The 14,143-nt window shown below is 48.9% G+C and overlaps 1 protein-coding gene across 1 annotated transcript in view; it reads left to right on the top strand.

The window, feature by feature from the left end:
* Positions 1-4,290: 4,290 nt before the first annotated feature.
* The window catches only part of HPGD (15-hydroxyprostaglandin dehydrogenase), a 28,265-nt gene continuing 18,412 nt past the window's right edge, over positions 4,291-14,143 (top strand). Inside the window, exons 1-4 of the mRNA XM_078867953.1 lie at positions 4,291-4,613; positions 9,198-9,321; positions 13,078-13,184; positions 13,763-13,844. Of these exons, the coding sequence (XP_078724079.1) occupies positions 4,521-4,613; positions 9,198-9,321; positions 13,078-13,184; positions 13,763-13,844 (406 nt within the window). The 5' untranslated portion in view covers positions 4,291-4,520. The remainder of the gene's footprint in view (positions 4,614-9,197; positions 9,322-13,077; positions 13,185-13,762; positions 13,845-14,143) is intronic.

The following is a 14,143-nucleotide window of genomic DNA, read 5'->3' as shown; positions in this document are numbered from 1 at the left end:
TCAGTGGTGGACATTCCACATTATTGTGGTGGATTCCAATCTGTCCCAGTGACAACCACTGTTCGTGACCATTATTGACATCCCGAAAAACTTAAACTCAAACCCTTTCTTTACATTGTAAGTCGAGCAATCTGGCACAACGCTTCCCGGCCGGAGCAAGCAGAATTAATGCATGCACATCAGAGTATTTGTGTTTTTTGTGCGTGAAGCGTAACGTAAAAAAAACACTCTGTTATGATTAATAATCTATTTTTTTGGATAAGATCGCGTGAGGAAAAACAAATGGCAATATTTGCCATGCACCCTCCTCCACCCGATACAGCCAAATAAATGAAGTTGTCATACGAACGAAAGCGTCAATGTTTTTTGTTTAAATTGTGTAAATCGCCTGATGCTGGATGTAAGCTACCGGTGAAACACGTCGCTTCTTGAGTTGCTATGAATTGCTCTTCATCAGCAGCGGAGTGCTGAAGCAGTAATACATCGGCATGTTTGTTCACGTGACAAGTTTAATTATATAGTTGGGTGGAAGGGGGGTATGATGCACATAAGCATCTGACCCACAGAATGGTTAATCATCAGCCACTTGTACCGGTTTCAGTAGGTTTTGTAGCGAGTGCAGTATTTAAACATCACTTTTGTGTGCAGAGAAGTTTATGACATCTGATACTGATGGAAGTCAATTGTTGGTGCACCAAGATAGCTCTATTCTGAACCACGAGCCCCCGACTTCAGAGAATAGAGCGATGCTCTCCCAAGAAGGTGGTCGTGGCCCTGTTTAGCAAAATTAATTCAAGAATGGCTGTAGTTGATTACGGAGTTCTGTAACAGCGCTCTCCAAGGTTCCCCGAATGGGGTCCTATCTGTGTAACCCGGTGACGTGCGGTGAGGTCAATGGCTGGGGAGGCACTGGCTCGTGTCAGAGCCAGATTCACACACTGATGGGGGCGTGGCCTCACTGAGGGGGGCGTGTCTAACACGCCCCCCTCAGTCAGGCAGATGTGATAGCTGCCTCCCCTGGTGCTTTTTCATTGCAGTTTCATGACGAGACCAGCGAGCCTAAATATCTTTATACACATACGTGAAATAAGTTACATGGCGTATGGAAGGCGAGGGCATGAAATGAAGGGGTCTACAAACATTATATTGGTGACATGCTGAGATAGTAACAGACACGCGCTTATTGCCCGCGCTCCATCCAGTTCCTGAGGGGTTGCGCAATCAGAGGGGAGGCTGAGCTCTTTGCTGCCTCACCTCTAATCTCTTCCTGTATTTGCAGCGGAGCTCCGCAAATTTGGCGATTTTCACTATAAAAATTATTGGAATCGTACAAAAATTACATTTATAACACAGATCAGTGGAAAAATCTTAATATTTATTTTATTTGATTATTTTTTCGTAAGAGCTATTTTCATTGGAGTATAACAGGTGAGCCTCTGCCTCCCCTGCCTCCCCTGCCCGCACGTCCCTGGAGTACCCCGTGCATATCGATTACGGCTCTTTCTGCAGCCTGTACGCGTGACACCATTACCATGCCCGCTGACGTTTCGTGTCATTTTGTGATTTGTTTTAGAAGCGGTAAGACAACGTGAATTTAGCAGCGTTCTGCATTTACGCATGCTTGTGAACTCGGCCTGTTACTGTAGACGTCACTATTGCTTGAGTTGAATGAACAGGCGTTTGTCCCCTCTGGTGTCTAGGTTGTGTGGCAAGCATGCTGCCTCTATTGCTGTATCCATAGGCGAGGGGTGGGGGGGGCAGTGCCGGATCAAGAGTAGCTACATTAGCTACGGGCCCCGCACTTTCAAGAGCCCCACGCTAAATGCTTTCAAGCTATCAATTCAGTGATTCTGCACTTGCTCTATTACTATAGTACTATGCTACCTTCAACTGTTATGAAAGACTGGGTGTTTACGGTTAGCGATTTGTCGTATTATCTGGCTGTATAGCAAATGAAAAATACAATTAATTTGCTATGGAAGTAAAAAATACGTGGGTTTTCATTTTTGTGTTTTTTATTTTCATTTAGGGCCCCTTTATAACATATGCTACAGGCCCCGCACTAGCTTAATCCTGCACTGGGGGGGGGGGGGGAGGGTGGCATGCGGGGCCCAGGGCAAACCCCACTGTGTGGGCCCCCCGAAGCTTTAGAACTAAACCGGAAGTGTTACATCTGACACTGACTTCGAAACGCGCCCCTCCCCCCCATGCGCGGGGCCCAGGGCGGTTGCCCCTGATTCACTCGTACCGTACCCTAGGGACAACTCTGGCTGTTACGTGGACATGGGCTAGTTCTTGCAAGGTTCGTCGTGTGCGTGAGGGTTTAAATGCTGGGGCATTCGAGTCCAGTGAGCGAACAGGTGGGTCGCCACGCAGATCCATTGTGTAGATCAATGAAGTCCTGAGCTTTGCAGAGCCCTTCATTGGATTGGCGTTTCAGGAAGAGCCTCGTGCGTTAAACAAAAAAGAAACGTCGCAGACGCGCTGTGGTTTGTTGGTGATCTCTGTGCACTGTTTCGAGACCTTTGATGTCGTTGCTGTTTGTATTCTACGCGCAGAAAAGCATGCATCGTAAATGTGCTGTGAGAATGGCGAATAAAATTATTGTTGTTGCTGCTGTTTCTGATGATGCTGTTTAGAAAGAAATGTTTTAAATTACCTATCCTTTCTGCTTAACCACAATTTACATAAAATAAAATAAACATGTAACTAGTACTATGGAAAACAACACTGAGCTGTCTTAATGTGGATACGTTTGCCATTGTATAACACTTAGACATAGCTATTTGATTGAAACTGGGATGAACCTGATGAGCTATGAAGCTCTTGTGCACAGGTGTCCAGGCCAAACTAGAGTCGGCGATGGTGGAACATTACACTTCGGTCGATACCTATGTATTTATTGTGTGTGTGCCTGCGCTGAGCCAGGCACAAGCTTCATCATTATCAATCCATCAATCTGTATTGTACTTGCCAATATCGCCCTCATTTAAATGGGCATCGGTGCACATTACAGCAGAACGGGAACATTACAGGGGACACAGAGAAACAGAACAGGGGGCACAGAGGAATAGAACAGGAACAGTATAGGGGGCACAGAGGAACAGAACAGGGGGCACAGAGGAATAGAACAGGAACAGTACAGGGGGCACAGAGAAACAGAACAGGGGGCTCAGAGGAATAGAACAGGAACAGTACAGGGGACACAGAGAAACAGAACAGGGGACACAGAGGAATAGAACAGGAACAGTATAGGGGACACAGAGAAACAGAACAGGGGGCTCAGAGGAATAGAACAGGAACAGTACAGGGGACACAGAGAAACAGAACAGGGGGCACAGAGGAATAGAACAGGAACAGTATAGGGGACACAGAGAAACAGAACAGGGGGCTCAGAGGAATAGAACAGGAACAGTACAGGGGACACAGAGAAACAGAACAGGGGACACAGAGGAATAGAACAGGAACAGTACAGGGGACACAGAGAAACAACAGGGGACACAGAGGAATAGAACAGGAACAGTACAGGGGGCACAGAGGAACAGAACAGGGGCACAGAGTAATAGAACAGGAACAGTACAGGGGGCACAGGGGAAGATAACGGGGCACAGAGGAACAGAACAGGGGGCACAGAGGAACAGAACGGTACCGCATCAGAATGCATCAGAACGCAGTTTCGCAATGAGACCGCCGCTAGGCTTGTTTCGCGAACGCAGTCTTTGCACTGTGCTGCCATCGTCCGACTTACAAGCAGTGTTACAGTGCAGGTTGTTTCTCAATCACTTTGCATGAAGAGTCTGGGTGTATTTGTTTCCCATCCTGTGCATGTGGGTGCACATTCAAAGTAGCCGCATTCAAGGCCAACCTACGCATTGGTTCTTCAATCTTATGGACTCGGCAAAAGGGGACAAAAACCAGACGACCTTTGAGCAAAATGAGACTGACCGTTCTGCTCTTTATGGAGGGTATCGTGAATGGTGATATCTGCTGTAGTCGTTGGACAGCAGTCCCCGTTCAAAGGGAGTCCGGTTAGATATTCACAAAGAGGGCTACGCTCCTAGAGTAAATCTCTTCATGGATAGACGCGAATACATACACCTGTGTCTTCCCGTGAGGAGAGTGATGAGAGTGGTCACGTCCCGTGAGAGTGAGGAGAGTGATGAGTGTGATGAGAGTGGTCACGTCCCGTGAGAGTGAGGAGAGTGATGAGGAGAGTGGCTGCGCTCTACCGCCCCCTGGCGCCCACCCCTCGCACTCTCCGTGACCCCCGGGACCCGGCGCTCTCTGAGCGGCAGGCAGCAGCAGGAGAATCCCCCCCGCCTCCTGCCCCTCGTGTGGGCGGAGATTGCGAGGTCCACGGCGGCAGCGGCGGGCAGAAGTTGTCCTTTAAAGAGAGGAGGCGGAGGAGTCGGAGGCGGCAGAGCGCACGCGAGGGCGCTGTGAAGCCCCCAGAGAGAGAGCGAGAGACGCCACAGCGCTGCGGAGGCCACAGACAGAGAGAGGAGGCGGAGGAGGAGGCGATGCTGCTCCAGGGGAAGGTGGCGCTGGTGAGCGGCGCGGCCCAGGGGCTCGGGAAGGCGTTCACAGAGGCCATCCTCGCCAGGGGAGGGAAGGTGAGTGTGAGGCTGAGGCGACACGCACACACGAGGGCAGACGGGGGAGACGCGGATGGTGGAGACCGTTATAATTCATGGACGGACACAGCGTGGTGGTGGTGGTGGTGGTAGAGGAGTGGTTGGTGGTGGTGGAGACACCGTTCGTGGTGGAGAGACGCAGAGTGATTGAGAGTGGAGGTGAAGACACAGTGGTGGTGGAGACACCGTGCTGGTGGTGGTGGTGGAGACACCGTGCTGGTGGTGGTGGTGGTGAAGACATTGGTGGTGGAGTAACCGTGGTGGTGGTAGTGGAGGCACCATCATTTATGCCCTCATTAAGTGGTTACCCCCGCTCACGAGACCACAGCGCGACTGTGTAACAATTTGGGACTAACTCTCCAATGCAAATATGTTCATTCATTTATCCAACTTCTAATCGGAGGTTAGGTAACAACAACAGCATTACATTGCTTACACAGGCGTGGCGCATCCCCAGAAGGATCTCGCCGAGGGGGTTTTCAGGAGCTGGGTCCTGTTGCTGCTACAGTGGGTGGGTGTTTGGGAGCGATTGTGTGGACGTTGTGTGTTTTTCTACTGTTCGGGCCTTTTGTGATCGACGCGTCTCGCGGCGCACACACACACCGCATGTCCCTGTGGCACCTCTCCCATAATTCCCATCCACCCCCTGCAATGGGGAAGCGGCCCAGGAGCGGAGCAGCTCCAACAAAGGCGAAGTGAGCGCTGTGCGCCGAGGAAGTGGAGCACAATCGCCGCCCCGACCCCCCCCCCCTCCGTGCGGCGTGCACCTTTGTGGGCCCCCTCGGGAGATTCACGCGGCGGGGAATTCTCGCCGCGGGCCACCGCTTCGCGTTTGGCGCCGGTGGAGCCAGTCGACCGGGGGCGCAACTGTGGATACATCAATAATCTAGGGGGGGGGGGGGGGTGGTTATCCGATTCCTCATGAAACTCATTTGCCTATGGCAGAGATTGTAGTGCCGTGAGCGGATGGGACCCACGACACTGAAATATAAGGTATACAGCAGATGACAACAATACACATTCTGACTTAATCAACAAAATAGGTCATGGAATAAACTGCGCCTATTTATATTTTCCCTGTTCCCCCCTATTCTTTAACACTACAGTTTGACTGTTGTACATTTTGTTGTCATCAATACATTCCTTAGTGACCCCTTTTCCCTGCCATATTTTATTAATCATCTTTACATTAAATTACGTTTAAGATCTAAGTAAAAAAAAGCAAGCGACTACCTGCAAGGGGGCAACCAAAGAGCCACATGGAGGAAGCGAAAGAGCCACCACATGCGACTCCGGAGCTATAAGTTGCCGACCCCTGGAATATAGGACCGCAGAACTTGGGCAGTTGTCGCCGGTTTACAGCCTGGCTGCTGCTGCTGCCTTCCTGTTTTGTCAGTGGTTCCTCCTGGAGTCACCCTCTCTGTCTCTCTGAGCGAATGCTGTGCGGCAGCACATTACAAGCTGAACTCGTGCTATTAGTAGCATTCATATAACCCGGCGGAATAACCGCATTGTTTTGTTTGCGCATGTGAACCGGCGTAACCAGGGGAAATAGCCATTGGAAAGGGGAAAAATACCCAAGACCACCCTGTACCAGATGGGTCACACAAAAAAACACGTGCGTTTGGCAGCAAAAAAAAACCACGAGCAGTTCCTGAAGAACTGCATTGTGAAACTAATCGTCTTAAAACTTAAATTATTATTTGGTGATGTTTAAGTCACTCTCAAAGTAAATTTGAGCGATTGCGATCGACTGACAGGCAAGAGGACCACACTGCACGTCTCAAGGAAGCGCTGATGGTTTTGCACGCGATGCGCAGAAGCCGAGTAATTTCACACGTATCACTGCGGTTTGAAACGTGGATTTGCAGCCTGCGCTATTATTCTCTTACTTTGGGGTTTTCTTGTCACAAATTTGATGTGTAAGGTCAACAGCCCTCTTACTGTAGTCTCCTACAGGCCTCTTCCTGCCCCTATAGGACAAGTTTGTTGTCTGATTATCACGGTTGGCTACATATGGTGCGAAAGAAATTCAACATACACACATATACGTGATCTGTGTGTGATCCGCCAACCCCACTTTTGCACACGCCCTGCAGCGAGCGCCAAGTGAGAAGACATGTAGGCCGTATAATACGGCTTACAAATCCGTGCGACACCTTTTAAGGTCGCTCCAAATACATTTGCAGGGACTCGGTCAAATGAAGGATCATTCGCACAGTTTGGCTTTGCTGCCCCTCATGCCTCAGCAGAGACTAAAACCGCTGAGGGTAAGAGCGCTATAATCTCGGGGTCTCCATGCACATGGAGGAAGTGCCAGTGTGCACCAGAGAGGAGGCTGGATTGTTCAATATTTACATTTGACCTTTCTCATGAGAAAGAGGAAATTGCAATCATAATCAACTCTCAGAGTAAGATCTCTCAATGTTTCCACAGCACAATTAGCGAAATGTGAAGTGAGGACACATTCCAACCACGGGGTGGTCTGTTGAACGCAAAACAACACGTTGCCACCCACTCAGATTCAGAATATTTATTTATCCTTCAGAAATCCAATGAGCTATGAAGCTCTTTTTCACATATGTCCAGTAGGGGGTGGGTCAGAAAGTTAAAGCAACAAACAATACAAGAAAATATAGGAGTGAAAAGTATAGAAAATGTAAGCAAATCACTAAAAACAAATATACTAAAACTAAACTTTTTATTTTACCAGGTTAGGCCCACTGAGCGTTATAGCTCTTTTTAAGAAGCAACCTGGCCACAAATGAGAGCGCAACGAAGTGGCTTATTTTGTGGATACGTATAGCAGCCAAATACTCTCAACGCGTGTTTCACTCGCATGGGTTAAATCGGCCACACCCTGCTGAGGAGACCAGGTGAAGTTAAAATTGACTCAGGATTTGTCTTTTAAAAAATACATTTTGTTGTAATCACTAGCCCCGTGGAGGGAAGCCAAATGCTCATGGATAAAACAACGTTGGTATTGAAAATTATGCTTCTGGCCTTAGATTTCAGAGTTATTACCTTCTATATGTGGGTCCCATCCGTTCACTACAGTACACTCTCCACCATGGGCAAATGATTGAATGAGGAATCATAAAAAACACCCTCAAATAGGATCCTACAAAAAATGCGTCGTGGCCAAAGGCAGCCAAATAATATTTCGGTGCACAACCTTGGAAAGAATCACATCCAGGGACACACACACGTGACTTTATTTTGCATCACCGCAATTTCCCGCTTATGGCCACCAACACCAGTGACGATTATCTGAACCGGTAATGGGTCTCCCCTAGGTCGACTCAGCCTGAGAAGAGTACTTGGAGCGGTGTGTAAACATCACCGCTTGGGAGACAAAGACGGCCAGGCGTGGTGTCGGCCACCCACCCCCTCGTGTGCCATGCCAGCCTTCATAGATGCTCGCTAACAGCACTTGCCCCAACAGTCTGTTCAGGCTATACAGGGGATCTTTGCGTTGTGATGCTCCAAGTAAAACCATGTGACCTGCTCCTATCTCTTAGGGGTTGGCTGCCGTCCGTGGTGCAAATGTGCCCTCGGCCCACTTGGCTCCACTAAACAAAAAAAATGGGGAGACAATGCACGACGAGGGGGGGAGAATATTTTGTCTGTCGTGATTTTTTGTTGTTGTCCGAGGGCAGTTGTTGGTGAGTTCATTTATACTCTCAACACCGTCCTACCCACCCGATAGCACACCGTTCGGGCGTTGGACGCGGTGGCAAGCGGGTATGAGCTGCAGTTGTCCATCTTCGTGACGGGTCCTTCTGCTGCCTTGTTCACCTATCGTGGAGGATGCCTTATCAAGTGGAGTGCAAATGCTTCTGGGTTTGAGGGTACGCGATGGAGGCGGTCAACCTGGTGTATAGGTGAGATGGTGCCAGGGATTGATTGTGTTCCGGTGGATTCAGGGCCGACCTGGGGTCTAACGTGGCAGTGATAACAGTCGTCGACGTTCAAGCATTTCAAGATGGATTGGGATGGATTGCGGTGTCACAAGACCTTCGGGGATGGTGATGATATGGAAACAGACTTTCATTCAGCCCTGGATGGATGATGATGTGTGTGTCTTGCACACGGCGCATTCACTGTTGACTGCTTGTTTTCATGCCGAGCAGTGTGTGTCAAAGGGCAAAGTCTCTGCTGAAGTGGTACTTGTCCTAGTTAAATAAATTCTCAGCCTTGACCCTTGGCATCTCATAAATTTACTTTCTGCGTGCTTAATTAATTTACTTTTAAGATCAAAGTTCTCCGAAAGCCACCGACGTGCAGTGCAACTTCTCACGTGTGCTCGGACATGGGGGGTGCTGTGGGTGATGATTATCTGTGCATTTAACGTAAAACGTGGGTAGTCAGAGTATGTGTGGGACGTGTCGGAGCGCCGCGATGATGAAGCCTCTTCATCCTGCAGCTGCCCACGCTCACATGCCCTTTTCTCCTCTGCGGGACCATTCTGAAGAGAGCCGCTATGCACATCTGGCCATTGTGGCGTACTGGCATGTACCGGCCTACATCTCCACCACTGAATACGACTCTTTCTCTGCGCAGGTGTCTTTGGTTGACATCAACCCCATTGTTGGACAGGCAGCAAAGTCCGAACTGGATTCTCAATTTGGAGCAGACAAGAGCATATTTCTGCAATGTGACGTTACCAGTGCCACGGAGCTGCAGGGTTTGTGATGGTCACGTCTTCTACACCGCACTACATGGGCCCACTACAAAACTACGACATCCTATCACTACACCACTACACTACAGCCTACACTTTACTGCACCATCGTTACAGTACACCATTATACTCCAGCGCTATGCTTCACTGCACTGCTACACTACATCACTACATTACACCATTACACTACACCTTATCACCACAACCTTATACTAACACCACTACACTACACATTTATATTCCACCACAATCCTACACCACACCACTACATAATTACATTACACCACATCAACACAATTGTACACTACACCACTAGATTGCACAATTACATTACACCACATGAACACAATCCTACACTACACCACTACACTGCACAATTGCATCACATCATACACTATCACCGTATTTACCGTATGCATTGATGAAAAGCTGTGTTGAGGGCGTGTGTTGTTTGTGCGTTGGCATTACAGGGATAATAGATTACTCCAGGGTAAAGTCCAAATAATTTCCATAAATCCATGCCATGCATCGCCACGTTACCACGTGATGTAGGCAGCGTTCATTTTAATGAAAAACATTCATAAAGGAAGATGATGTTTCGTACACTTGTGTAGCGCATGGCAGGCTCACACTGTTCATTTAACACGTGGATTGGGTCCTGGACCGTGTGTGCTGTTCAACAGCAGCACGGCTCCCTGACCCACGCTTGCGATGCTGATCATTGAGTGAGTGCTGTTCAACAGCAGCACGGCTCAATGACCCACGCTTGCGATGCTGCTGATCATTGAGTGAGTGCTGTTCAACAGCAGCACGGCTCAATAACCCACATATGCGATGCTGATCATTGAGTGAGTGCTGTTCAACAGCAGCACGGCTCCCTGACCCACGCTTGCTATGCTGATCATTGAGTGAGTGCTGTTCAACAGCAGCACGGCTCCCTTGACCCACGCTTGCGATGCTAATCATTGCTCACACGCGACGCCTGCACTTGGAGCATTGCCGCACGGGCGCTTCGAGCAGCGTCCCCCACACCTGCGATTAGCACGGTTCGCCACATACGGTGCGAAAGAAGTTCAACATACATACATGATTATTATTGTTTTTCATGTTTACCCAGGAAAGCCTCTACGCTTCGTGATTCGTTTCCTGGAGGGTAATGGACAAGTGTACACAGTAGGGCATTACGATTCCTGTGCTGTATATCCTCTTGAGTAATTTGCGGTGTAATTTTTGTCACAATTTGGCCAAACGTGGACTGTGATGCCATCACGCCATTGTGCATAGACTGACGGTTCAAATTCTTTGTTTAGCTATCATGTAGCGCAGTGGATATGAGTTCATCGACTCACACAGAGACTCATAGACTCACACGGAGACCGTGATGTCGAGGGATCTGTAACGTCCACTGTGAAGCTGATGGTGCATAATGTTACGGTTAGTACTATCAAAATCAGAATATTTATACTGGAGAAATCCGATGAGCGAAAGCTCTTTTTCACAGATGTCCAGTAGGGGCGGGTCAGAACGTTACAATAATAAACAATTCAAAACATGATAAGAGTGCAAAATATAGGAAAGGTAAACAAATAACTTTTAAAAAATATACAAATACAACTAAACTATTTGTTATCTTACCAGGTAAACGCCACAGAGCTATTCACTCATATTCTTAGGTGTTTTCGGTAAAGTCACGTAGGTAAAACATTAAAATTAATAAAAGTAAAATAAAATAAAAATCACGACGTTTCGGAGGCAACACAAGTCTCCGTCATCAGGTGGGACCGTCACAGCCAGATTTGCTGCATCAAGTGAGGCAATGATTCAAGATGTAATCCCTTAAAAGCAAGTTGAGGGGGGGGGAGCTCATCAGAATGTGGTAGCCAATGAATGGAACGTATCGATATGATACGTTCCATTCATTGGCTACCACATTCTGATGAGCTCCCCCCCCCCTCTCCTTTGTATATAACGTATCGTATCGATACATTCCATTCATTGGCTACCACATTCTGATGAGCTCCCCCCCCCTCTCCTCCCCCCTCAACTTGCTTTTAAGGGATTACATCTTGAATCATTGCCTCACTTGATGCAGCAAATCTGGCTGTGACGGTCCCACCTGATGACGGAGACTTGTGTTGCCTCCGAAACGTCGTGATTTTTATTTTATTTAACTTTTATAAATTTTAATGTTTTACCTACGTGACTTTACCGAAAACACCTAAGATTATGAATCCTTGCAGTCACGAAAGCTTCAAATCTAGAACTATTCACTAATTTTTTCATAAGCAACCTGGCTATCGCAAATGATAGCTCAACGAAGAATTCGAGCCGTGAATCGATGCAACAAGCTGCAAACGCACTACCTACCCCTCTTGTCCACCAAAGTCGTTTGAATAGAACAAAACTCAGACACACACAGGTGCTGCTCGCTAACAGCACTTGCCCCAAGAGTCTGTTAAGGCTATACGGAGATATGTATCTTTTTGTGTGCGTGTATAATGCTAATACGCCATTACAATTTGGATAAGATCCTATAAATAAGTTCTTTATTTTAACAAGGAATACCCAGATCATGTTCATATTAACAAGGAATACCCGGTTAATATCATGAGTAATATCTTAATTCAGGTTCCTTCTAAAGCATCACGGCATTATTCCATAAAATGCCGTGCACATTGGCCGTCATCACCCAGGCCACGAAGACAGCAGGAGGGTCAAGTACTCTCTGGACGCCACCAATAACACCGAAATCTCCTTCAGATCCTTATCTATTATAATGCGGGCCCCACTGTCCCTGCTTTAATGGCCTCTTGGCATGAGCACACGCCTTTTCCTGCTAAGCAGGTTTTCCCGCCCCCTGGAAATGAAAACACAAGACAAAGAACCTCCGTGTAGCCTTAATAGACTTTTGGGGCAAGTGCTGTAAGCGAATACCTATGAAGGCTGACAGCTCATGAGGGGGTGGGTGGCCAACACCACACCCGGCCGCCTTTGTCTCCTGAGTGGTGATGTTTTACACACCGCATCAAGTACCCATTTGAGGCCCAGGACTGGTTCAAATAATCGCCACTGGTGTTGGTGGCCGTGGGCGGGAATCGAATTCGGGTTGCCGAGTTTTTAGCGCAACGTATAGCTAACCGCTACACTACCGCTCCCCACTAATACATTCAAACACAAACACCTGAATGACAGACAAGAGGCCGTGCCCACAGGCGCAGGGCCTTTGCCACAACACACAAACATGTTCCCTTGCACCAAATGCACACGAACGTAAAGGCAACCGACTTCACGCCACCGTGCAGACAAACAGGATAATAATGCCACTGCCTTCCCATGCGCAGTCACACGGCCTGTGTCGGGTGGATGCGAAGTCCACCCAGCACAGCTCGGCCTATGGCACCGGTCGACACAGCAGCAGCATTTTGTTGAACAGGGCACACACCCTGCTGATGAGGTTCAAAGAAGGCGATACCAGTCCGGAGTGCCACCAGTGGTGAGATGTTCACTCCCTCACCTGGTATACAGGAGGTTGTGGGTGATAAGCCACTTTGTTGAGCTATGATTTGTGGCCAGGTCACGTCTGAAAAAGAGCTCTATAGTTCAGTGGGCCTTACCTGGTGAAATAAAAAGTTTAGTTTTTAAACCGACGCTGATGGAACACATTTGTCCAGAAGCTCTGGTGGCCGGGACATTGTGAGCATTGCGATCGGCAGCGAGACGACGCTATGCCCCCTTTCCATTGTGGATCTTGCAACGCAGACGCCTTCGACAAGACCAAGAGCCACTTTGGGGCGATCGACATCGTCATCAACAACGCCGGTATCAACAATGAAGCTGAGTGGGAGAAGACCTTCAACATCAACCTGGTACGTGTAGACCTTCAACAGCAAGCTGTCGTGTGCGTGTAGACCATCAGCATAACCCTGGTGGAGGCATCTAGACCATGAACGTCACCCTGGTGATATGCTCTTGGAGAACTCGCGCAGTGGATGCGTGTTCATCGACTCATACGGAGGCCCATCGACTTGCACAGAGATCCATCGACTTGCACAGAGACCCATAGACTCGCACGGAGACCCATAGACTCACACGGAGACCCATCGACTTGCAGAGACCCATAGATTCGCACGGAGACTCATCGACTTGCACGGAGACCCATAGATTCGATAATATTAATACTGCTTGTGGGAAGTCAGCAGCGGTCATTCTGTGGACAAACCGGTGTCTGCCAATGGGAATGCGGAGTGGGGGGGGGGTGCTGCTAGCGGATTAATTAGAGCGTATCCCCCAATTGCTCCGAGGCTCTTGAAGTAGCGTCCGTGTGCAGCATCGAGCGAATTCCGCTCGATGCTGCACACAGACGCTACTGAGGCCGCGCGTGTGCGACGGCGGTGGCGGCGGCTTTGCACTCTCAGACCCTGCACCCGCCATGCGTTGCGTGCAGGTGGCCGTAGTGAGGAGCACGTACCTGGCCTTTGAGATGCTCAGCAAGGGTGGCGTCGTCATCAACATCGCGTCGATGGCAGGTGAGCGGCCCTCCTCACGGTCCTCGTCGTGCGGCCAGCCACTGCGAACGTCGTCGCATCTGGAAACGATTCCATGCAATGATTGTCGCGATTGCTCCACCGCACCCCCCAAGGATCCTCCCGCGTAAACTGGACGCGGGGTTGTTGAAAAGAATAAATGAGCCCCTCCGTGGTAAAAATGCACCCGGGGTTTGAGACAGTGTGAGGGGTTCGCTGTATCGGCAAAAACTGCTTCGTGCTCAGTCAATGGCAGCCGCGGTGTGGGAGTAGCGGGGAACTGTTGACGACGGAACAACGGA

The sequence above is a fragment of the Lampetra fluviatilis genome, chromosome 25 (assembly GCF_964198595.1).
Source record: "Lampetra fluviatilis chromosome 25, kcLamFluv1.1, whole genome shotgun sequence".
Lineage (NCBI taxonomy): Eukaryota > Metazoa > Chordata > Hyperoartia > Petromyzontiformes > Petromyzontidae > Lampetra > Lampetra fluviatilis.
The sequence above is the reverse complement of the archived record's forward strand: the minus strand, read 5'-3'. Positions and strand labels throughout refer to the sequence as shown.